This window comes from Nicrophorus vespilloides, unplaced genomic scaffold (genome assembly GCF_001412225.1).
Source record: "Nicrophorus vespilloides isolate i.1.1-1 unplaced genomic scaffold, Nicve_v1.0, whole genome shotgun sequence".
NCBI lineage: Eukaryota > Metazoa > Arthropoda > Insecta > Coleoptera > Silphidae > Nicrophorus > Nicrophorus vespilloides.
Window position 1 is genome coordinate 310,492 of NW_017100104.1, and position 22,952 is coordinate 333,443.

General features: G+C 32.0%; 6 protein-coding genes across 9 annotated transcripts in view; 3 read left to right on the forward strand and 3 right to left on the reverse strand.

Moving 5' to 3' along the window:
• LOC108568224 (diacylglycerol kinase eta) overlaps positions 1-8,140 on the forward strand; it is a 62,397-nt gene extending 54,257 nt beyond the window's left edge. For all 3 annotated transcript variants that reach the window (XM_017929184.1, XM_017929185.1, XM_017929186.1), the window contains 8 exons: positions 1,842-2,044; positions 3,366-3,562; positions 3,633-4,642; positions 4,706-5,121; positions 5,180-6,055; positions 6,117-6,489; positions 6,547-7,522; positions 7,589-8,140. In XM_017929184.1, the coding sequence (XP_017784673.1) occupies positions 1,842-2,044; positions 3,366-3,562; positions 3,633-4,642; positions 4,706-5,121; positions 5,180-6,055; positions 6,117-6,489; positions 6,547-7,522; positions 7,589-7,891 (4,354 nt within the window). In that variant the 3' untranslated portion in view covers positions 7,892-8,140. The remainder of the gene's footprint in view (positions 1-1,841; positions 2,045-3,365; positions 3,563-3,632; positions 4,643-4,705; positions 5,122-5,179; positions 6,056-6,116; positions 6,490-6,546; positions 7,523-7,588) is intronic.
• Positions 8,141-12,402: 4,262 nt separating this feature from the next.
• LOC108568216 (calcium and integrin-binding protein 1-like) lies at positions 12,403-13,443 on the forward strand. The gene is made up of 5 exons (XM_017929172.1): positions 12,403-12,565; positions 12,695-12,729; positions 12,791-13,038; positions 13,086-13,284; positions 13,339-13,443. The coding sequence occupies exons 1-5, from the start codon at positions 12,515-12,517 to the stop codon at positions 13,358-13,360; spliced, it is 555 nt and encodes a 184-aa protein (XP_017784661.1). The 5' UTR covers positions 12,403-12,514; the 3' UTR covers positions 13,361-13,443.
• A 28-nt stretch (positions 13,444-13,471) lies between these two features.
• LOC108568217 (putative oligosaccharyltransferase complex subunit CG9662) lies at positions 13,472-14,190 on the reverse strand. 2 transcript variants are annotated; one of them, XM_017929174.1, is made up of 4 exons: positions 14,119-14,190; positions 13,959-14,060; positions 13,828-13,901; positions 13,472-13,768 (listed from the first exon to the last, which is right to left on the reverse strand). In XM_017929174.1, the coding sequence occupies exons 2-4, from the start codon at positions 13,999-14,001 to the stop codon at positions 13,532-13,534; spliced, it is 354 nt and encodes a 117-aa protein (XP_017784663.1). In that variant the 5' UTR covers positions 14,002-14,060; positions 14,119-14,190; the 3' UTR covers positions 13,472-13,531. The 2 variants fall into 2 exon arrangements, with proteins under 2 accessions (XP_017784663.1, XP_017784662.1); XM_017929173.1 differs by having other exon boundaries at positions 13,959-14,184.
• A 292-nt stretch (positions 14,191-14,482) lies between these two features.
• LOC108568215 (zinc finger CCCH domain-containing protein 13-like) lies at positions 14,483-17,980 on the reverse strand. Its single transcript, XM_017929171.1, has 2 exons — positions 15,611-17,980; positions 14,483-15,553 (listed from the first exon to the last, which is right to left on the reverse strand). The coding sequence occupies exons 1-2, from the start codon at positions 17,850-17,852 to the stop codon at positions 14,553-14,555; spliced, it is 3,243 nt and encodes a 1,080-aa protein (XP_017784660.1). The 5' UTR covers positions 17,853-17,980; the 3' UTR covers positions 14,483-14,552.
• A 390-nt stretch (positions 17,981-18,370) lies between these two features.
• Positions 18,371-19,632, reverse strand: LOC108568185 (deoxyribose-phosphate aldolase). The gene is made up of 4 exons (XM_017929125.1): positions 19,554-19,632; positions 19,150-19,497; positions 18,843-19,072; positions 18,371-18,784 (listed from the first exon to the last, which is right to left on the reverse strand). The coding sequence occupies exons 1-4, from the start codon at positions 19,585-19,587 to the stop codon at positions 18,431-18,433; spliced, it is 966 nt and encodes a 321-aa protein (XP_017784614.1). The 5' UTR covers positions 19,588-19,632; the 3' UTR covers positions 18,371-18,430.
• A 390-nt stretch (positions 19,633-20,022) lies between these two features.
• LOC108568187 (protein regulator of cytokinesis 1-like) lies at positions 20,023-22,159 on the forward strand. Its single transcript, XM_017929126.1, has 6 exons — positions 20,023-20,161; positions 20,302-20,634; positions 20,688-21,237; positions 21,293-21,465; positions 21,530-21,806; positions 21,871-22,159. Exons 1-6 carry the CDS (start codon positions 20,094-20,096, stop codon positions 22,084-22,086), a joined length of 1,617 nt encoding a protein of 538 aa, XP_017784615.1. The 5' UTR covers positions 20,023-20,093; the 3' UTR covers positions 22,087-22,159.
• Positions 22,160-22,952: the final 793 nt, after the last annotated feature.

Consider the following 22,952-nt stretch of genomic DNA (forward strand, 5'->3'; position numbering starts at 1 on the left):
AATATTGTCGTTCATAATGGGTGAGCGTCCCATACATCAAGCTTCTTCGTGAGACCAGTCTTATGCAAAAGGTTCCAAACGGTTTTCTGGCTAATCTTCAGTTCCTGGGCAATGGAATAAGTACTCGCATGCCTGCTCAACTCGACGATTTCCATGATTTTATCAACATTTTCGACGATTGGCCTACCAGAAATGTCTAATCTTCGACGTCCATATTACCAGAAAAGAAGCATTGAAACCATCGCTTTGCTATTGCATTCGATACTGTATTGGGTCCATAAACAACACAAACATTTTTGGCCGCCTACTCCGCTTTTCCACTTGGTCGTAGTGGTGCAGAAGAATGTATCGAATTGTCTTTTTTTTACTTCTATTTTGGAACGTTCTAACACACAACTGGATACATTAAACACAAAACCTGCAAAGAACTTTTTTAAAGCGTTATGTCGCCTTTAAGTCGCAGTATAGAATGATAAGATGCAACATTTGCATCGTGAGATATTGCTCACTAAAGCCATGTAACGAAAAACACTCAGAACATTTTACTTTACCTATTATATAAATACATAAGTGATTTTATTCCGATTTTGTAACAAACGGCTGTAACAAGCTTTTTTTTCAGTTTCAAAACGGAAAATACACATCTTAAAAATTGAACTTCTAATCTGAGTTAAGACTGTTGTAGATTCTTGCTTCTTGACACTTGCTTTTGGATATTGTTTGATACCTTGATACCTTGAATATCAACTGGTATTTTATCCGACGCGCATCGTAGTTGATTGGTCGTGTTTTCAACGATTTACAGCGATCTGTAGTCCAAAATGCTGTAATGCACATTGCCACATTCTTGAAATTGAGGACGCTTCAATGAATTGTTTTTAATGGAAATAATTATCTTGACAAAAACTGACATCACATATTCAATACTTGTGCACTTAGATTCTCGAGGTGAAGAAAGCAATGACAAATGAACATTTCAAAATCATTTGAACCAAATGCTAACATTTTTTCCAACCACTGAATTTCTGTCGGCTATTCTTCTTCCAATAGATTGACGTGAGAGATCAAATTGAGTAAAAAGATTCACTTTTTGTGGACAGATTTCTTCAACTGCGGCAATTAGATACTCTTTGATGTAGTCACCGTCTGTAAAGGGTTTCATTTTCTTCGCAATAATGTGAGATACTCAAAAGCTCACAAAGACGGTACCGTTACATTGTGCAGTTTGTTTGTGAAATATGTGTTGTTGAGTTTTCAGATTGATTTTTAATGATTGCAACTTAGATTTTCGTTCGCCAATAGAAAGTTTATCAATTTCGCTATGTTGTATTTTCAAGTTGTATGATTATAATATTGAAATAGAATTGCGACAAACCAAATATATAGCGTTGTCATTTATTTGAATGAAAAAGTACAAATCTTACCATTCACTCCGGAACTTACTGTTCTCTCAAGTCATGATTACAACAAATTACAACTCCATGCAGGATAGGGCTAACTTTTGTTTTGCTTCCATTATGATTCTGCCATCTTTTCGCCTTTTTTCAGGGATTTGGGAGGAGTATAAGAAAATAATCGGATGAATTCGAAACTATTCGTAACTTTTGCAAATGTTTGCTTTGCTATAAAAACTTTTATGGCAGTTTACCATTCAAATCTTTTGTTTTATTTACGAGAACGCATTTCATTTCAAAATTAAATCCGACGTACCCGATTGGCCACCATATATGTATAAACGAGACGAGCTAAACATAGATAGTAATAAAAATGTACATTTTCATTACAATTGTTATTTATATAAGCATTATTTAAATACGTGTTTATTGCATGATTTATTTCAGATTACAGGATTGGAGGTGTCTATGGTGCAGAACTACGGTCCACACGCAATGTCGACCGAATTTAGCGGCGGCTTGTCCGCTGGGGGTAGCGAGGGTTAGCGTTGTGCCCCCAACGGCTTTACATTCAATTCAGGACGAAGCCTGGGAGGCGGTCAGACCCCAAGCTTCATCCCCTCTTCTGGTTTTCGTCAATTCTAAATCTGGTGAGAGACAATACATTTCGAGAGAGAAAGAAAAATAAAAACCTACACTCAGGAAATCCTATATAGCACACACGCAATTATATTCTGTTTCTGCTAGTTTAATTGAGCTTTTACTCGCCGTATACCTCATCCTGTGACAGTGGATTTAAAAATTAACTTTTTTAACGAGAAATTGTATGCTTTCAAAACCAGCGGATCCCATTTATATTTTAATTTTCTCAAATTATAACGATTTTTGCTTGTTCCTCTTAATTAAACGCAAATATTATTTCAAATTATTAATCTTTATTTAATAATTTTCGAGGATTATTTCAGAATAACCATAATTTTAATAATAAAAGAGAATATATAAAAATATTTCAGTAAAAGTAATTTTTAATATTGCTTGGTAATAAATTAATTACTATTCATATTCTAAATATTTATATAATGTATTTTACGAATTAGTGCAGACAGAAATGTATTGTATGAATATCAATAATAGGATTAAAATCCATGAACAATGAAACTGGTTTCAAACAAGGATTGTAAGACAAAAAACATGGGCGAGTAATTTCAAGAACAAACTGATCTAGCAGCCATTGGGATTGCAAACATTTCGAGGCTTTGGGAAAAGCATCAGACAAGGATCAAAGGTAAAACTTTGAGAGCTTACATACGCAGCAATTTATTAAATGTTAAATCATGCATTAATTTAATCAAGGTACCTCTAAATAATTATTTTGAATTATTATCTATTGTTCTATTGTATTTATTTTTGCATATTATATAAGCTTCATTAAGTTTTATCTATGATGACAGCATCTTTTCTACAATGAATAATATCTTTATTATTGATATTTATACTGAAATTAGACATAACATTTAGGTAGTGAACAATTAAATAATATTCTACAATATTAAATTTGGTGCTTTTACTAAATTTTTGTGGAACAAATAAATACATTATTTTTTCTTTTTTTAACAAACTGTAGGCATATATAACATTTCTTATGAAAGGTGATTGGAATAATTCAATTATTCTGTATTTTCTGCCATTTATTTAAAACACTATTATGTATTTTTTTAGTAATAATATTTATTATTTAATCAATTAACATCTACAATGATCATCTATTGATTACAGTTTTTGGAAACAAGAATAGATGATATGAAGTATTTTGCTTACACATATTGAAAGACTAGAATTTTTATATAAATTAAATGTCACATTATATAATAATGGCCTTTCATAAATTTATGTTTTTTGTAAAGTTGTAATTGTTAATGTTATACTTTCAAATTCGAAAAGAATATTATAATAATTCTTATACTATTAAAGGTGATAACCAGGGAGTAAAATTCTTGAGACGATTCAAACAGCTACTTAATCCAGCTCAAGTATTTGATCTGATCTCGACAGGCCCACGTTTAGGATTGAGACTGTTTAGACATTTCGATCCTTTCCGAATATTAGTTTGCAGCGGGGATGGATCCGTTGGATGGGTTCTCTCAGAAATTGATAAACTTGATATGCACGTAAGTTATGCAATCATTAACTATTTCATTTTTATTATATATTACTGACATTATTATTAATATCAAATAGAAACAATGTCAAGTGGCTGTTCTACCATTGGGAACTGGCAATGATTTAGCTAGGGTCTTAGGCTGGGGATCGTCTTGCGACGATGACACACATCTACCCCAATTATTAGAGAAATATGAAAAAGCCAGTACAAAGATATTGGATCGTTGGAGTATTATGACATTCGAGCGTACAATAGCAATGCCGAAACTGTCGTTGACACCCGGACAAGGGGAAGGTGTTTTGCATACACAGATATTACAGTATGAAGATACTTTAGTCTTGCATCTACAGAATATTTTGCAATCAGACGAGACTTCTGTAGTCTTAACATCTGCTAAGAGATTGTGTGAAACCGTTAAAGATTTTGTCACACAAGTGGGAGAAAGTTCTTTGACGCACGGTGACGACCAGATAATTAAGAAGTGCGACATTCTCCAACAGAAACTAGATATGCTGCTGCAAACATTAACTAGTGAACAAATCGACGCAATGAATATTGAATATGACGATGAGGATAATCCGAAAGCTAATGATACGGAGAGTGAAATGTCATTTGAGAAGCGTTCAGAGAAATCGGAAAAAGATTTGAGTAACTTTAATTTTCGGAAACATCGTCGAACCTCTCGGTTTGTGGAACGCGAAAAAGATGCATTAATTTTAAGGGCAAACAGTTTGAAGAGAGCTATTCGAAATCTAGTTGAGCATACAGAGCAAGCTGTTGATGATCAAAATAAACAGACTGAAGACATTGTTATCCCAACTGTTAACATATCCTTGAGCTCTGATCTAGATGATAACAAAATGGACAATCTGAAGGTATTACCGACGATTGATTCGGGATCAAATTCCGATATTAGCTCGTGTCCAAGTCCTAGCAGCCAAACTAGTGTATTGACGACCAGATTAGTCAACCTATCTCCGATGCCTGATATTCGCAGGGATTCTGCAATCGACGATACCGATTTGCTAGATTTACCCGCACCGCCGGACTTTGCAGACAGCCGAAGGGCGAGCCAAATTCAACAAGGGTACAAGTATTTGCTATTTTTAATCTTAATCTATTACTAAACATTACTTTCTTGTGATTTTAGTGTCACCACAGATATAACAGAGCAAATCTTACGTGAAACGTGCCAAACTTTAACCAAAGAAATAACAGAAAATCTCACAAAAGACTCGATTTACAAAAAATATTCAAATGATGAAAAAGTGCCAAATAAGCCCGATAAGTCAAACATTGAAGATGATCCATTTAAAGAAACCGAAGCTTGCCAACATTATGATGAGGACAAAGAATGTAGCAGTATTCTATCTGCTATTTCCAATGAAGAGGCAAGCATAGTATCTGAAATTGCTGATCATAAATCATTTTGTCCTCTAAAGGATAGTGACGGTGAGGATATGAACGGACATATTGGACATATTGATTCACCAGAAACTGATACTAACCCTAATTCCGATGCTCTTCCAGGTGATTCCTTACTTGAAGACATCAGTTCGATGCTTGGTAGGTTTTGTATGATTAATTTTACTGAAAAAGCAACTATGTCCTCATATTATTTCAGGAAATGATATGTACGGTTTAGATTTGGATAGTATTGAGAATACGTATACGGATGAAGCTGCTATGCAAACGGGAGAAATGGGAGAACGAAGACGCAGTTTCAAAAAGAATTCTATGGATCGAAAACGTAGACCGTCTAGACCAAAAATCGAAGATGATGCAACGCAATTTGGCTTTGAAAATCGTGCATTCATGTCTCAGCACGTTTATTTAGAGAACTGCAACGAACACGAACCTATACGATACTGTAGCTTAGCGAAATTTGTGGAAGGCAACGACATTGCCAGGCGTTCTTTTAAACGCAAACCGACAACGAAATTAACAAAAACCGAAGTAAACGTAAGCAGACAGAGTATTTTGTTAGAGGAAAGCGAAAATAGTAGGGGTTCGAAAAGCAGTTTAAATAAAATTGAATTAGAATTGAACGAAACCAAACAGGATAAATCCGCCGAGGATTCGGTATTTCCGCAAGTAAGCGTTGTGGTGGAGCCGCCTTCACCAGAAATCAATGAAAGCGTGAGGGCTCAAAGATGCGATAAAATTTGTATAGAAATTGAGCCTGATTACGATATTAAGAATCTCTTGGCCAAAAGTGAAATATCTACAAGCGATGTAACTAGCAATAATAGTTCTAATTCGAATCTCCTTGGAATAGACAATGACAATTTTCTGACCTGCTCACCCGCAGCCACCAGACGAATATCCTGCTGCAGCATGTTAAATCCAAATGAAGCAGCTGCAATTGCTGCTGCTGCTGCGGCCACAACCAAATGTTTTATGGAACAGGACAAGCAACGTGACAAAAAGGAGGACAAAGAAAATGAAAATAGAAAATTGCCAATCATTAATCCATTAGTACGATTGCCTTCGTGGCCTAGTAAGTATATTGCTTTGAAATATTTTAATGAACTGAATTGCATTATTATATTCCATTTCAGATGTGAGTTCAGGGGCTGGTTTTATTAGTAAATGTCTCTTGGCAAATGCTGATACATTATGTGCAGCAGTCAGTCCTCTTATTGATCCGGATGAAACTCTTTTAGAGGGATTTTCTGAAGTTTCGGTATTGAATAACTATTTTGGAATAGGTATCGATGCTAAAATTTCGTTAGATTTCCATCTTAAACGAGAGGAACATCCTGAAAAATGTAGATCGCGTGCAAAGAATTATATGTGGTACGGAGTATTGGGCAGCAAACAATTCTTACAAAAAACGTACAAGAATCTTGAACAAAGGGTGCAACTAGAATGCGATGGTCAGCGTATTCCATTACCGCATCTACAGGGCATTGTTATTTTAAATATACCAAGGTTTGCATAATTTAAAATACATAATAAATGCATTTACTACCTATGTTCTTAATTTAGTTTCATGGGTGGAATAAATTTCTGGGGTGGTACCAAGGAAGGCGATATATTTCTGGCACCTTCTTTCGATGACAAAATTTTAGAAGTAGTAGCAGTGTTTGGATCTGTGCAGATGGCCGCATCGAGATTAATTAATCTTCAACATCATAGAATTGCCCAATGCCAGAGTATCCAAATTAACATTTTAGGTGATGAAGGTGTTCCAGTTCAAGTGGACGGAGAAGCTTGGATACAACCACCCGGAATTATAAGAATTCTCCATAAAAATAGAATGCAAATGTTGTGCAGAAACAGAGCTCTGGAAAATTCATTAAAATCATGGGAAGAAAAACAGCGACAGAGTATTGCAGCGCAGGGCAGTAAACCTCGACCATCGATATCAGCACACGACAAGGCTCGCTCCAGTTTAACGAGGCAGAGTATGCCAGTACATGAAAAATCTTTCTTGGGCGTGCACATCGAGAAAATAAGGCAACATTCGTTCAGTGGACCAGTTGTTAGTCACGAACCTCGACATTCCACTGTAACTTTTGTTGAAAAACCAATCTCTGGTAGGGAACCGGATATTCTGTTCTCCGAAGAGGAGCATCATTTACTAATTAGTTTCATCGAATGTGCAACGACTTTAGCAAAATGGATTAAAATTTTAGCTATTAGTTATAGTCTCGAATCAGATTTATATAGTTTAGCAACAAAAACCGATAAGTGCATGGAGCACATTCATCCAAATGGCAAAATATTAACAGGACCGGCACTCCGTGGTGAATTCACCAAATTGGTAGCTGCTCTAAAAACATTATACGAAGAGAGTTGTTGTTTACTTCATGATCGTGGCGATAAATTAAAACTTCGAGACGATTTAGAGAACAAATTAAGTGCCAGTTTAGCAAACACCGAATTAGAATTGAAGAAGTGTGTTATGTACGAAACGCCGAATGGAACGTTCGTATACTTGCAACCAATACCAGACGATCAGGTGGGAAGACAATATTTCATTTTTATTCAGTTGTATGGTTCTCATTTACATTATTTTCGTTCATAGATACAGCATAAAAGGAAAGGATTGTTTTGGCTGAAATTCCGTAAACAATCAACTGCTCATGCTAGCCAATTGCCAAATCGCGGCAGGGTTGGTGATGTGGCATCTTGGGGTACCCAAGAGGTAGCCACTTGGCTTGAAACTCTTCAGTTAGCCGAGTACATTGATAGTTTCGTAAAGAACGACATCCGCGGCAGAGAGCTACAAACGTTAGCGCGCAGAGATCTAAAAGAACTGGGTGTAACAAAGGTAGGTCATGTGAAGCGTATACTGCAAGCAATTAAGGATTTGAATCAAGGAATTTAAACGTTAGAAATTACACGTACAGTAAGAATATATGTTCGGTGTTTAACACTTGTCGTTGTCACTTTCTATGTATCTTCCACACTTCTCGTTTATTATTCAAGTAGATAACAAACAAATATTTTTTTATCCAAATATCTTCCTCTTTCTATAAATTTTTATTATATATCTCTTTTAGTCGTGTTACGGAAAACTTTACGATTACTGTGATTTAATATTTAAAAATTTAAAAACTAATGTAAAATTTGTATTTAATATTCTCGTATTAAATTAATTATTTAAACTATTAAATAAATGTAATTCAGTAATAATACTAATTCATTAAATATGAAACGAATAAAAATAATCGATTAAAAAATACAACTAAAGAAAAAAAAACTAGATTCGACACACCTTTTCCAAAATGGATATATACCTTCTGTTATAGTTTATAAGAAGTACAACGTATAAGAATCACAAACACGTATTTACATGGATATATAAATATATATATTTATTTTAATAACTATTCTTTAAATACGCGTTTCTCTAAACATATAAGAAACATTACAATTTTTGGGTAGTATTAGATGAACCTAATATAATATATATGAAACAAAACTAATATTCTAAATATAAAGCAATTATCTATCTTAGCAATACACTATCTTTTCATACTATACCTATAGTGGATTGTTTTGATAAATACTTCTAGTTAACACCTAGTTTCTATTAATATTATTCACTCTAAATCTTACAATGTTAAATTTATCATCATAGATCGCTCACAATACTAATTAATTATGTTAAATTCTCCAATTATATTTAATAGAATAATTTCTTCTTATTTTATCACAGATATTTTTTTTATAATTAATAACGACATTTTTTAACGAAATTTTTAATATCTCTATTTTTACGAATGACCATTTTTGCTTGTTTTGATGTTCTTGCTAAATTAGAAAAACGAAATTAAATATTTGATATATTAATATTTTAATAATATATAAATTGAACAGATATTTTTGAAAACATTAAATAAATTGAAATATCTAACATATATAATTTCACTAATTAGAATGTTAGTTCTCTGATTAATTATTATGAAATATATTTAAACTGAATACATTCATAGCAAAAATAATAGATCGAGAAAACAAAATACAATAATAAACTAGTTAATATCAAAAAAATAACTATGATAATCATTGTAAATTGCCTTTTTAGGTGTTTCGTAGAATAGAATGAATTATATATATACAGAAAAATATATGTCATTGATGTTGTGGTCTTTATAATTAATATGTTTGTTTTTAAATTTATATATTGACACTAATTTGGGCCAAAAGGGCTATCCTTTTTTTGAATATTTCAAATACAAATGATAATTTAAAATATTTATAAATATACTAACTATATAATGCAATCATTCCACACGTTCTTAAATAAACTTTAAGGAACATCAAGTATTGCACAAAATTTAATGCATTTAATATTATTATTAACAAACATAAAATATAATATTGTAATAAAAAAACATTATGTTGCTTACATCATATTATCAAGACATATTGGCATTATGTTTCCAATGATAATAATGGTATGTAATATTCATTATTTACTTTGAATATTTTATTGTCAAATACCGAATGATATTGATGATATATAAATTATCATATATTGTAATGAATACTAGTTAAAAACGCATGTAATAATTGTATCAAACCGTGTATGACACTCCTACCCTTTCTATTCATTTAAAAATATGTATTTAAAATCCAATGATGTAACTGTGAAAAAGTAGTTTATGAAAATGGCAAGAGAAGTAAACTAATTAATATGAAAACACTTTTTAAACGATATGTGGACCAAAAAGGAACAAAATTAGTTAAATTTAAATTATTGTTCATGCAAAATGATCAATATAAATTGATATAATAAATAAATAATAACGTTAACATACAATAAAAACATTCCAAGATTTGATTTTTCAATGATGTTGAAATATTGAATGCATTCAATATTCATTTTTTAATGTTTCGCAAAAAAATTGGCATTTTCTTATATATATAATATGTTTCTGAATTATATTACTTATTAAAGACTACTGCATTAAGAAAATATTGTGACTGTTACTGTGATACACAATCAATTTGCAGTCTGTTTGTATGCGTACAAATATGAATTTAAAAAATAATATATCTATATATACATATACAGAAACATTTTTAAAAATCAACGGGACAACAACTGATGGACAGCAATATGATATGTATCTTTAGTTTATAATTTATATGTGTATTTCATAATATTAAATTTTTTTACCGTTTTAATTATAGCACACTTAGTTCATAAACTGACTTGCTGTCTTAAAACAAATGAAAATTATAAATGGAACAATGTATTCAAATCATAGATATTTAAAATAAAATATTTACCTTCATGTGATTTGTCTTTATTTTATGAATTACCCGCTTCCCTCATTAGAGTTTTCCTTAATAATTTTTAAATTGAGTTAATTGTTATATAATAAAAGGGTAGAATAAAGAAGTCAATAGTCGCAAAGTGGTCGATATATTCTTATTTGTTAATTGACACTAAATATATCGACTAATTACGTATATATATACATCGGTCCGTCCATGGATGCTGTGGATGGGCCGCATCCCTAAAATTTTAAAATGTTAACAGCATTTTCATATTGTATCATATTTTAATGTGTACTATTATTTTTTGTTACGTACTTATCTCATATATAAAAGAAAGTTATCAAAAGTATTCGATTCAACGGGCGACAGATAGGGGGGGGGAGATATGTCTACTGCTCATATACAAATGCCATATATTCTAGATGTCGTCTCAAGTTGACAACTGCTTCACTACTACTAGTAGATGTGGTTCCTGACTTAGCTTCCGCGGACTAGAACCCAGTGTTTATTGAGATACCATATAATTGTTTGTTATTTACTTTATATGAATTACGTGTCTGAATTAGATTAACTCTATTTTCACCACATCCGTGTTAAAATTATCATTTATGGCGCTTAATATGGAAAACCAAAAAAAGTATCAAGGTGGACTGACCGATGAGGCTAATTGCAATTGTTTAATTGAAGATATTCTTATATGCTTCTCTCCCGTTTAAGGAAAAATAGATTATTGTCAAGAACCCGATGCTCGCACCAATATTAAGTATTCGAACTCAATCAAAAACAATTAAAAGACATTTTAAAAGAGAAATGTGCTCATTTATCAAAATTATTCTATTGGCCATACGTTTTGTTTTCTCAAGTACAAAATGTCAGGCATAAATTGGGATATTCTGATGTAAACAAAATCAGTAAAGCTCTCAATCTTACATATAGTCTACTACAATTTAAAAAAAATGGAGCTCATATAGATTTTTTTAGTGCGCAACTTTTTTGAAATTATATATATTTATTTTGTTCTCTGTATGTTTTTTTTGTACGACTGATGCAATAAACATTATTATTATTGAAATGCAATATTATCGAAATTAATAAATATTTTGAGCATCACGAATTAGATTTTGTTGAATATGTCGGATAAGATACTTCTCAAAAAAATATGAACTAGTGCTTTACCGGATTTTTACTTCATCCAAAATTGACCGATCAGCTAAAACTGAAATCTTAAAATGTGTACTGCACTCTCATCATCTACCTAACTGATGTCTAGAGCCCACGACATTCTTAATATGGCCCACCAACCAATAACCGATATTATAACCTTATCCCTTACCTCATTTTTTTTGTTGATAAAATACTTAAACTGATTTAAACCGGTTTTGTAAAAAAGTTGGTTTTTGAACAAACTAGATAGAGCAGCAACAGGTTTAATGCGTTGGGTCTGAAATCTCATACTCATACAAAATCAATCGATTTACTTTTTTTCAGCCATCTATATCAGAAAGTAAAGAAAGGCTAGAAAATTGTAATGGATACACCTATAGGCGTAGAAGTGAAGTGTTTCCTTTCCTCTTAAAAAAAGGCTTTTACTGCCTACATAGATCGCAAGGTTTGAGATACTCTCTTACATTTTTTTTTCTTTTGAAAATAAAGATATTTATATCAATTTATTTATTAATATAAATCTCTTTCGGCCGTATTTCTACAAATTCTGTTGGTTTTTGGGAATCGAATCAACCACCTTTCGTATCAGATTTTTATGATACAAACGACCATAGCCACACGGCTACGGCCGCCCTTTTTTTCCTTTTTTTTATAGATAAATAAAATATAAAGATTTGGGTTGAGATACACTGGTTACTTGTCTTATACATTCGTCGCACATAACTCCATCTACATATAAATAGCTGGAATTACTATTACAGAGTTAATTGGTGACAATAATAACTGTATTTAACTTCAAATAATGGAATTTAGGAATTTAAACAATTTATTAATTTAATTTGACTAAAGACATCTCAAACAAGATAAATTGTATTTTAGAAATATATGCTTTTCTTTCGATTATTTTCGTTATACTCCGATTGTAACCGAAGTTAATGATAATTTGTGACAGCTAGGTCAGTTTGGGCAAGTTTGGGTCTATTGTTATTTATTGTGTTTCAGTAGATTTTTTTTTGTTTAACTTCTGATTTATCTGCAATTAATAATTATCAAAATGGGACAAGGAAAGAGTCAATTCTCTGAAGAGGAACTGCAAGATTATCAAGTATAATATAAAAACAATATAAATAATTAAATGCAATTATAGCCTTATTAATTTAAATTGTTTGCAAAAATTGTTACTATTTAGAAACTTAGTGTGCAATAAATAATATGAAAAATATTTTAATTTCAGGATCTTACTTACTTTACAAAAAAGGAAGTTTTGTAGTAAGTATTAATAGGGAGGTATATATAACTAGAAGTATTAAAACAAATAATAATATTTTAGTGCTCACCAAAAATTTAAATCACTAGCTCCAGAAAAAGTTGGCCATAATAAGAATGCCAAATTGCCCTTGTCGAAAGTATTAATGTATCCAGAATTAGGGGTTAATCCATTTGGCGAAAGGATTTGCAAAGTATTTAGCTCTGGTCATGATGGTGATTGCACATTTGAGGATTTCTTGGATATGATGTCTGTTTTTAGTGATGGAGCACCAAAAGCTGTAAAAGCTGAACATGCTTTTAGAATATTTGGTAAATAATATTATTGATATTTTAAAAGTTTTAACATTGATTTGTAGACTTTGATGGTGATGATATGTTAGGAGTGTCTGATCTCCGTCAAGTAGTGGAACGTTTGATTGGATCTAATGAATTATCAGAAAATGAAATGCTGCATCTGATTCAAAACATTCTTGAGGAAGCAGATTTAGATGATGATGGTGCCTTATCATTTGCAGAATTTGAACATATAATTGATAAATCTTCAGATTTCTCAAGGTACAATAGAATAAAACAACTTAAGTAATAATATTAAATTTTTTTTTATTTCAGTGCATTTCGTATTAGACTATAATATTAGTCACAATTAACCAATGTTATCTGCAGTCATTTAATTTTAATATATTGTAATTATATTTAAATAAAACATTCATTCCATTTTTTTTTATTTTCAAAATACATCAGAGATTCTGTGTTATTAAAAGTTATACATTAAATTTTTAAGTATTATTTCTTATATAATAGATTATGATTGCAAGTATCCTGGTAATTTCATTCTCATAAATATCCAAGTAGTGAAAAATGATACCAAAACACATATAAATCCTACAGCTGTAATAAGAAGTCTATTTAATTTTGGTGTTAATGGTGAATGTATTTGATCTAAAAGAATAAATCCTAGGCCTCCCATAGAGAACAAGAAACTAGATGCCAAACCTTCCATAATATATTGACCATTTACCCTGTATGGCATGAATGCAACCTGAAATAAATCATGTAATATAATATTAGTTAGCACAATGAAAATGTTTTAGAATTTACTGGTCTCGAATGTCCATGCTCATCAGTAGTTGATCCTACACTAGGAGGTTCCACAATTACATCATATATTATACCTACAAAATAATTAATAATAAATGAATTTAACTTACTTCAATTTAAATTCAACTTACCCCCAGTCACCAAGAAGTATGAAACCAATACAATTGAAAACATAGTTTTTGCAGATGGTTGTTGAACCCATGAGGGTTTTTTTAATTTTATGTTTGGGCATTCTAAAATCAAATAAGGTAATGCAAATAATTGTTCCATCTTCACTATAATAAAACCAACTGTGTTGACGTTAACAAAATATCAACACCGGTTTTAACTTTAGTGGGCGAAACGTCAATGGGATGAAATTTCTAATACAATTTAGTTATTTTGTTGGCAACAATGATTAAAATAAAGATAATGAAATTCGTCTGAAAGTTCACCTAGAAACATGATTTTGTTGTATTTATCGTTCCATAATATATCTATTTTGCTCTACGTGGTTTATAATGTGAAACTTAACATTAGAAACCAAAATATAAAATAAATTAATATATAATCAAAAACTTGTATAAAGCATTAATACTAATTACTAATATACCCATGATATAATCTACTATTCTTGCATGTTTATTAAAAACAATGAAAAAATCAACTTGTCAATTCCTTTATTTACTGCCAGCTAATATTAAACAATTACAATAACTCTAAATAATAAACAGTATTAATAAAAATTATAAACTACGTTGAAATAGTTTAACAGCAGATTTAAACAACTCAGGATCATAATTCTTTAGTGGTTCAACATAAGTATCTTTTAAAGGGAAATTACATAAGTGTCTACGTATCATAAGATCCCGTCTTGCTGTCAATGCTCTCTTAAAAGGTCCAGCGCTAGCAAACAAATTCTTACGAATAACTTGTTTATCCCTTAAAACTGTTTGTATTCCAGCTACCGAATGCGGTACTAATTCGGGGTTTTCTTTAATATCTTCTTTAACAATACCATTACTAATTGGCTTCCCTTCATCTTCCTGTTTAATCTCCACATGATCAGGTTCTTTACTAGCGATTTCCATTATTTTAGCGTTAGCATAGTCTTTATAGATTTTCTCTACTATTTTCTCGCCAGCCAAATGTACCGAAATTCCCGAATTAACTAAAACATTAGTACTCTCCCAACGACGTTTAGCAGACGTCATAGGCAGAACTCTTGGTTTTGATTCGGCTACTAGGCTGGCCCAATCAACACCTAGCGCATCCCCTAATCCTTTAATTCTAGCTTCTTCCTCTAACTCGTCTTCAGATATTTCTTCAAAATCTAAATCCATATTTTCTTCTTCGATAGACTCTTCTTTAGCATGAGGCGGCGAAGGGGGTTTTTGGACTATAGAAGGTTCTTCAACACAAATTGTTTCAGATGTAACATTTTTAACATCAGCTTCATTATTTTTTTTAGGTTCATCTAGAACTTCTGGAATCTCTTCAACCATATTTAAAATTTCATCTGCATCATCACTGATTTCGCTCAAATCGTCAGCAAGAGGCTCTTCAATACATATTTTCTTCACTTCAGATACTTCTTCTGGCGCCGATTCTGCAGGTCTTTTAGCGGAAGACGTTTCCTTTTTAGAATCAATTACTGGCACGATTGCATCATGCTTTAATTCAATAGGTTCTGCCCTAATCAACGGCGTTGGTTCCTTGCGACGACCGTCAACAATAGGATGCTCTTCTACAAAAAAAATGAATTAATTTTATTTGGACAAATATAATAAAATAAATATATCACCTTCTCTATGTGATGTTGCACTTCTTGGTCTGGAAACTTCGCGTTCCCGGTCCCTCCAATTACCGCATTCATTCCATCTTCTCCTGTCTTCAATATTAGGCCAACTGTCAACAGGCCTATTATAATGTCTCCAGTCATCGTCATGTGGAGCTGCATCATGCTCTCTGTTTTCCCAATTTTCTCGTCCTCCTTCCCAATCAAGCGGAGGTTGTGGCGGCGGTCTTCTATTCCTATCCCATTCATGTTCTTGATATTCTTCGCTCCATTGTTCACGTGACTTAATATTGGCAGTGGAAGTAGGCGGCGGACCTCTTGTTTCATCTCTATATCTTCTAGATTCTATATCTCTTGCATCAATATCTCTATCACGCTCATCCCACAAGGGTCGCCGATCATCTGTGTAGTCTGTTCTTTCAATATTACTTCTGTCATCGCTATAGTGATCAATATCCAAGTACCTCCGATCATCGTGCCTTGCTCTATCATACGGACTATCATACCGCTTCTCATCATGTGGTACAGGAGGTGGCGGTGGTGGTTGTCTATGATCATCCCGGATTCTCATATATTCTCGATCATGCTCTCTATCGTAATTTCTATCTAATGAACGATCATAATTTCTATCAAGTCTTTCGTGAGATTTACGAGATCTCGATCTATTTCTGGGAGATCTTCGACCCTGTCGTTCTTTCTCAATTGATTCTTTTCTAGCTGGTGGAATACGATCTTGTGGTAGGGGTAACAATCGTTCAATCCTGTCGCCTGATGGCTTATCTAAGCCACGGTCATCTCTGCGAGGCCTATCTTTCGCTCGTCTCTCATCTTCTTTTTTAGCCAATTCTTTTAAACGTTCACGTTCTCTCTGCCTCTCTTGACATCTGGCCAAAGCTTCCTCACGTTCTTTTTCTCGGGCTGCTTCGCGTTCCTCGCGGGCTTGACGGCGTTCTTTCTCACGATCACGTTCTCTGTCTCGAGAATCACGTTTTTCCTTGCCACGAGAAGTGGACTCCTTTCTATCTTTACTTCTGGAATCTGCTCTCTTATCGTAACGTCTGTCTTTCGATGGACTTGAAGCTTTGTGTACATCCCGTTTACTGCTACTGGTGCTTCCTCGTGATCGAGTAGGAGATATTTTACGATCTCTAGAATGGCTTGAATCTGGAGAACCTTTCTTAATTTTTAAGTCTTTAGGTGGCCGAGACTCACGCTTAGGTGAGCGCTCTTTCCTCTTCTCTTTATCTCGTTCCTTCAAACGTTGCCTTTCCCTTTCCCTCTCGCGTTCTTTTTCTTTTTCACGTTCTTTCTCTTTTTCCCTTTCTCGCTCTTTATCGCGTTCCTTTTCTTTTTCTCTCTCGCGATCTTTATCTTTAATTATTTTTGGGGATGGTGTACGATGTTTATCCTTTCGCTCATTTGAATGGCTGGGTGGATGAGGTGATTTTGACTCTGATTTTACTTTACTTTTAACTGGAGTTAAAGTTTTTATTTTAGGTGGGGGAGTTTGTGATAATTTCTTTGATTTTATGGGAGGGGGAGATTTTGGATGAACTTTTACCTTGGTCAAACTTGAAACTGTTTTCTTTTTCTCTACTCGCACAACACTCTTTGAGGTTTTAACCACTTTAGCTTTGTGCTTTCTCCGATCATGTTCAGAAGATGAAGAACTATCTCTCTTTTTTATTTTTTTAGTTTTCTTCCTTCTTGTTTCCACAGATGATGAACTACTTGAAGAAGATTCATCACTACTGGAGCTTGAATCAGATGAACTACTTGAACTTTCTGACGAAGGACTGCTTTCCTTTTTTACTTTTTTTTGCTTCTTATGTGCCTTGTTCTCCATTTTCATTTGTAGCTCTAGTTCTCTTTGCAGTTCTAAACGCCTCTTTTCCAGATCATCAGCATCTGCATCTTCTAATTCTTCAGGGTTCCATTGGTGCTCCCATTCCTCACCTGGAGCTGTGTGTAATCGTTTATGGGCATCCTTGGAATGCCTCTTTTTAGAATCAGACTGAGTTTTTGCAAGCCTTTGTTTTGATGGACTTATTAATGTATGAGTTGCAGAATATTTGCAAGATTTTCCATAAGGACATGTACCGTTTTGGGCCCAATGATGGCAAAACTCTTTCTGTGCAGAGCCAGCCTTTGTGCCCAACCTCTCAAACACACTCGGCCGGCTTTTTTGAAGACTCTTTGATTTCGGCGACAAATTCACTGTTATTTTTCTTTTTACTTGCTTAGACATTTTGCTTTATACTGATTGCAATAAAAGTTCGCATTCATAACAAATAAAAACACACTTGAGCCTACCATATTTACGTTTTCTATTTATAACAAATGTCAATTTCATTTCAATAATAAATTAGCAGATGGCGCTCATTACTACTCTTTACCCGGGTCTATATTGCAAGCCCGACAACCGAAAGATGAAAGAAAGATTGAAATCCCGACAGTATCAAAATCCCGGCTGTATTAAAATCCCGACTATGTCAAAATCCCGACTACCATAAAAAAGTTATTGTAGAAATTTATAATAATAAAATACACTGTCGGGATTATGGTAGTCGGGATTTTGACATAGTCGGGATTTCGAACGTCGGGATTTTGAGCCAGCCGGGATTTCCAACGTTGTAATTTCTATAGACGGGATTTCGGTTGTCGGGCTTGCGATTGACACCAGTTTACCCATTATACTATTGATTTCAGTAACCGTACTTGATATATTTTTTCATACTTTTAAATAAAATACAATAAAAATGATTCTCCTTTAATAATAACTTTTTTTAATCAAATATAATTAACACAAAATATTAATAATTATGGTTAACCCATAGTAAAATTCAATGGAACAGCTTTCAATCCAGTTGCATACTCAAACAATGCATGTTCTATATCTGTTAGTAGACCTGAAGCACCAAATCTAAATAATTTTGGACTTAGCCATTCGTCACCTAGCAATTCTTTTATCATAATTAACCAATTAATAGCATCAGCACTTGTTCTTATTCCACCTGCAGGTTTTAAACCAACTTTAAAACCATATTTTACATGATATTTTGAAATTGCTGAAGCCATAACCATACCAAAAGGAAGTGTTGCATTAATAGATTCTTTGCCAGTAGATGTTTTAATAAAATCTGCTCCTGCCATCATAGCAACCATTGATGCCATGTATACCTAATTGAATATAATAGTTTATGGTATATAGAATAATAATTAAAATTAATATATTTACATTTGTTAAGTTTCCAAGTTCACCTGTGGCAAGAATAGCTTTCATATGGATTTCTCCACAAACATCCTTCATTTTTTTAATTTCATTAAACAATGTTAACCATTGCCCAGTTAAAACCAAACTTCTGTCTATAACAATATCTATTTCATTAGCACCTTCTTGTATAGCATACCTAATCTCTTCTAATCGACTTTTTAAACAATACTGTCCACTTGGAAATCCTGTGGCAACTACAATAATTTAATAATAGTAATATATACATGCATATAACATATATATATATATATATGTATATATACATTAATACCTGATGCAATATTAATTTTACTAATCATCTTCATTTTCTTCAATGTGTTATATGCATCTATAACCCTTGAGGGATACACACAGACAGCAGCTGTATGAATAACAGAATAATCTAAATCATAAGTTTTTAATAAATCTGCTGATATAGGATGTGCTGCTTTGAAGCACAATCTAGCTACATTGCTCTGTGTATCATCACCTCCTAGAGTTGTTAAATCAATGCAAGTAACTGCCTTCAACAACCAAGCAGCTCTATGGTAACTGCTTAAACATTTTGAAGCAACCAAATTAGAAACATTTTCCTTAACAGCATTCAGGTTAATGTTTACATCTTTTATTAAAGACCAATCTGAAATAGAAATATAGTGTAATATATTGAAACTATGTAATACAAAATATCCTTACCAAATTTCTCAATTCCAGGATTTAATCCAGCCATAATTTTCACACCTTAATAATTTAATCTATCGATGTCGATGAACAAGTATCGCTTATTTCAGATAAAATAGAGAAAAAAAATACAAGATAATATCCAGCAAAAAATAACATGCAAAATATATGCAACTCTATTAGCTTGATTTTATAATAAAATATCAAAATTTAACATATTTTCTTCATATATGCGAAACTTTATTAAATATCTGCTACATTATTAATCGAATTTAATGGATAATGTAAATTTAATTATTGTAAGATATTTATTCACACTTGATTCAACTTGCAAACAAAAGCAGGTAACAGGTGGAATTTAAACCAATCAGATTGTTCAAATTTGTTTGGAGTTGTCAGGTTTGTCAGGTTAGCGTTACAGGTTGATGTTTTCAGAATAGAATAATGCATTATAATATTCAATAATTATATATTCTTTAACTTATACAATAATAAATTATAACTCTCAGGTGGTACTATAAATGTTTATATTGTGTTGTGCTACAAATATTTACGATGGCTATGGATTTCTTATCAAGTACATTAAATTCCTCTTACGAAGATAATGATGGAGTAAATGAACGGTAAGCTTAATATAAATGGGGTTTTCAAAATATAATAAAAAATATTTCAATTTATTAAATTGTTGAATACCGATAATAATAATTATTAATATATAATATTTATGAATTATTAATATTTGTATTACTTTTTCTTAATATAGAATTGAAATTTGGTATAATGATTTATTATCGAATATACAGAACATAACATATGCAAATATGAGAAAATGGATTGTGATAGTCTCAAAGTTGGGATTAAAAGACGATAAATTAAACAAGTGTGGTCAGAGTATTGTAAAAGAGTTTGAATGTTTTATGGAAGATTTGGTGAAACAAGCAATGGAGAGTCAAAATACGTTAATAGATAAAATAACAGATTTATTAAAAAAATCTGAAATACTTTGCAAACAACTTGCAATGAAGATGCCTGAATATGGTAAAACAAATATGGGACTGTTTGATGAAGAACTTTCCTTAAAAGTTGCTGTTAATAAGTATAAAATCATTATATATTAATAAATATTATATTCATTCAAATATATTTTAGATTAGAAGATCAAGTTCAAAAAAGGTTGCAAAAAGTGGAAGCTTTAAATGAAGAGTATGAATGTACATGTAAGCAATTGAATATTGAAAATTGTAATAAACTAAATGAAACGCCGTTACCTTCCTTGAAGGAAATCAATGAGTTTAATTCTCTTAAATTACACTCTCTAAAATCGTTGTTAAATAAGCGAGAAAATCAATACAAAGAGTTAAGAAAAAATATAATACATACAATCAATGAATTAAAAATTAAATCTCCACTGTTGGAAGATGAAGATTTGCTCTTGGATCATGTGAATTTTATCTATAGCGAAGAAAATATGCTTAAAGTAGATAATTTCCTTAAAACACTAAATGATAAAAAGCAAAATATCAAAATAGAAATTGATGCTTTAAAACTGAGTATTATTAAGTTATGGAATATGTTGGGAGACGCTTACGTGGATACAAAATTGGATCTAAATAATTATTCGCAATATAATTATGATACCATAGAAATACTGCAAAATGAAATAAAGAAATGTAAACAAATAAAAATGGATAATTTAAAGGTAACATTCTAAAAAATTAGTTATGTCTATATATATAATCCTGTTTTTTGTTTAGATTTTTATTAATAGATTGCGTAAAGATTTAGTTGATCTTTGGGATAAGTGTAAAATTTCTGAAAATGAAAGATCGAAATTTGAGTATATACAACACACAACTTTAACCGAGGAATTATTAGAATTGCACGAAATAGAAATTAGAAAGATGCAAAACTATTACGAAGAGAACAGGTATGTGCGAAATTAACTTCGGATTATCAAATAATTCTAAATATGGATTATTACTAATTTGTAGTCACATATTTGAGCTGTTTAATACTTGGGAAAATTTATGGACTAAAATGGTTGATTTGGAGAAGAAAGCGAAAGCTCCTAATCGATATAGGAACAGAGGAGGTCAATTGCTGAGGGAAGAGAAAGAGAGAAATTCTTTATCGAAGAAAATTCCTAAAATCGAGGATTCGTTATTGGATCTCGTCGCTAAGTATAAAACTATAAACAAAAAAGAATTCTTATATATGGGTTACTCCATTCAATGCACAATACAAAATTTCAAGGAAAAATATGAAAATGCAAGTATATGATTTGTTTAACTTTTACGGTCTATGTTTATAATTGGCAATTTTATGCTTTTAGGAGAAAAAAATGGAATTATCCGTGAAGAAACAGTTGAGGGATTTACCTGGGACGCCGAGTAAAGGGATTAGCATAGACATGGGAAAGTTAACACCAATAAAAGTTTCGAATTTAACGGTTCTGAAGCAACATCCTGGAACACCATCGCCTACGAAACGAAAAATGCAATCTCCTCTGACTATAATAAAGAAAAACAGAGTTAATGATATATCTTAAAGTGGCATTAGCGATATTTATTATGTGAGCATTCTTATTAAAACTAGAACTATAATTTATGTTTAAAATTCTAATATATTTCAATAATTATTGTTTTGTTGATATGAATAGATATTAAAAATTTACTTTGTTAATGCTGCTCTATCATTTAAATGTATATGCATGTTATTTTATACTTATATAATTTACTTTTGATAATGTTAATAAAATTTATATTTTTTGTATGATTACACATGAAATACAGTGGAACCTCGCTTAACGTGCACCTCTCATAACGAGTAATTCGCATAACGCACAAAAAAAATAAATTAACGTGCGAATTTTCACATAACATAACAGTGACAAAATAGAATATCGAAAAAAAATATTTATTAAAAATCTAGTACAATATACATATCAAATAAATATAAAATTCAGTAATTTTCTAGTAATAATTAGGTATGTACCAAAAATAATAAACTGAATATTTTGATTTTTTTTTCTGGAAATCGAATTCGCATTACAGGCTGGCATTAAACGCGTTATAGTATCTTACATTATGTCGACTACTTCCCCCCAACGCGATCTCATTTTTTTCGCGGAATGTCTGCCCTTCAAAAACCCATACATTTTTTAACTAATATTTGAATTGGAAATTTTTAAAGGAGGGCCTCACAATTAAAGTGCGCCTGGGGCCTCTCAAGTGCTTAATCCGCCACTGGTATAATGGTAATATGGAAACAGCGTTATAGGAAACTTATAATTTAGAATTTGGTTATTTAAACGTCGGGCACCACTTGTAACTCTTTGAAGGGCGGTTGGACACGCATTGTCCCACCTTTTGAACACCTTTTGAGTTTTCTAGGAAATGTCCAGGAAAGAGGAAT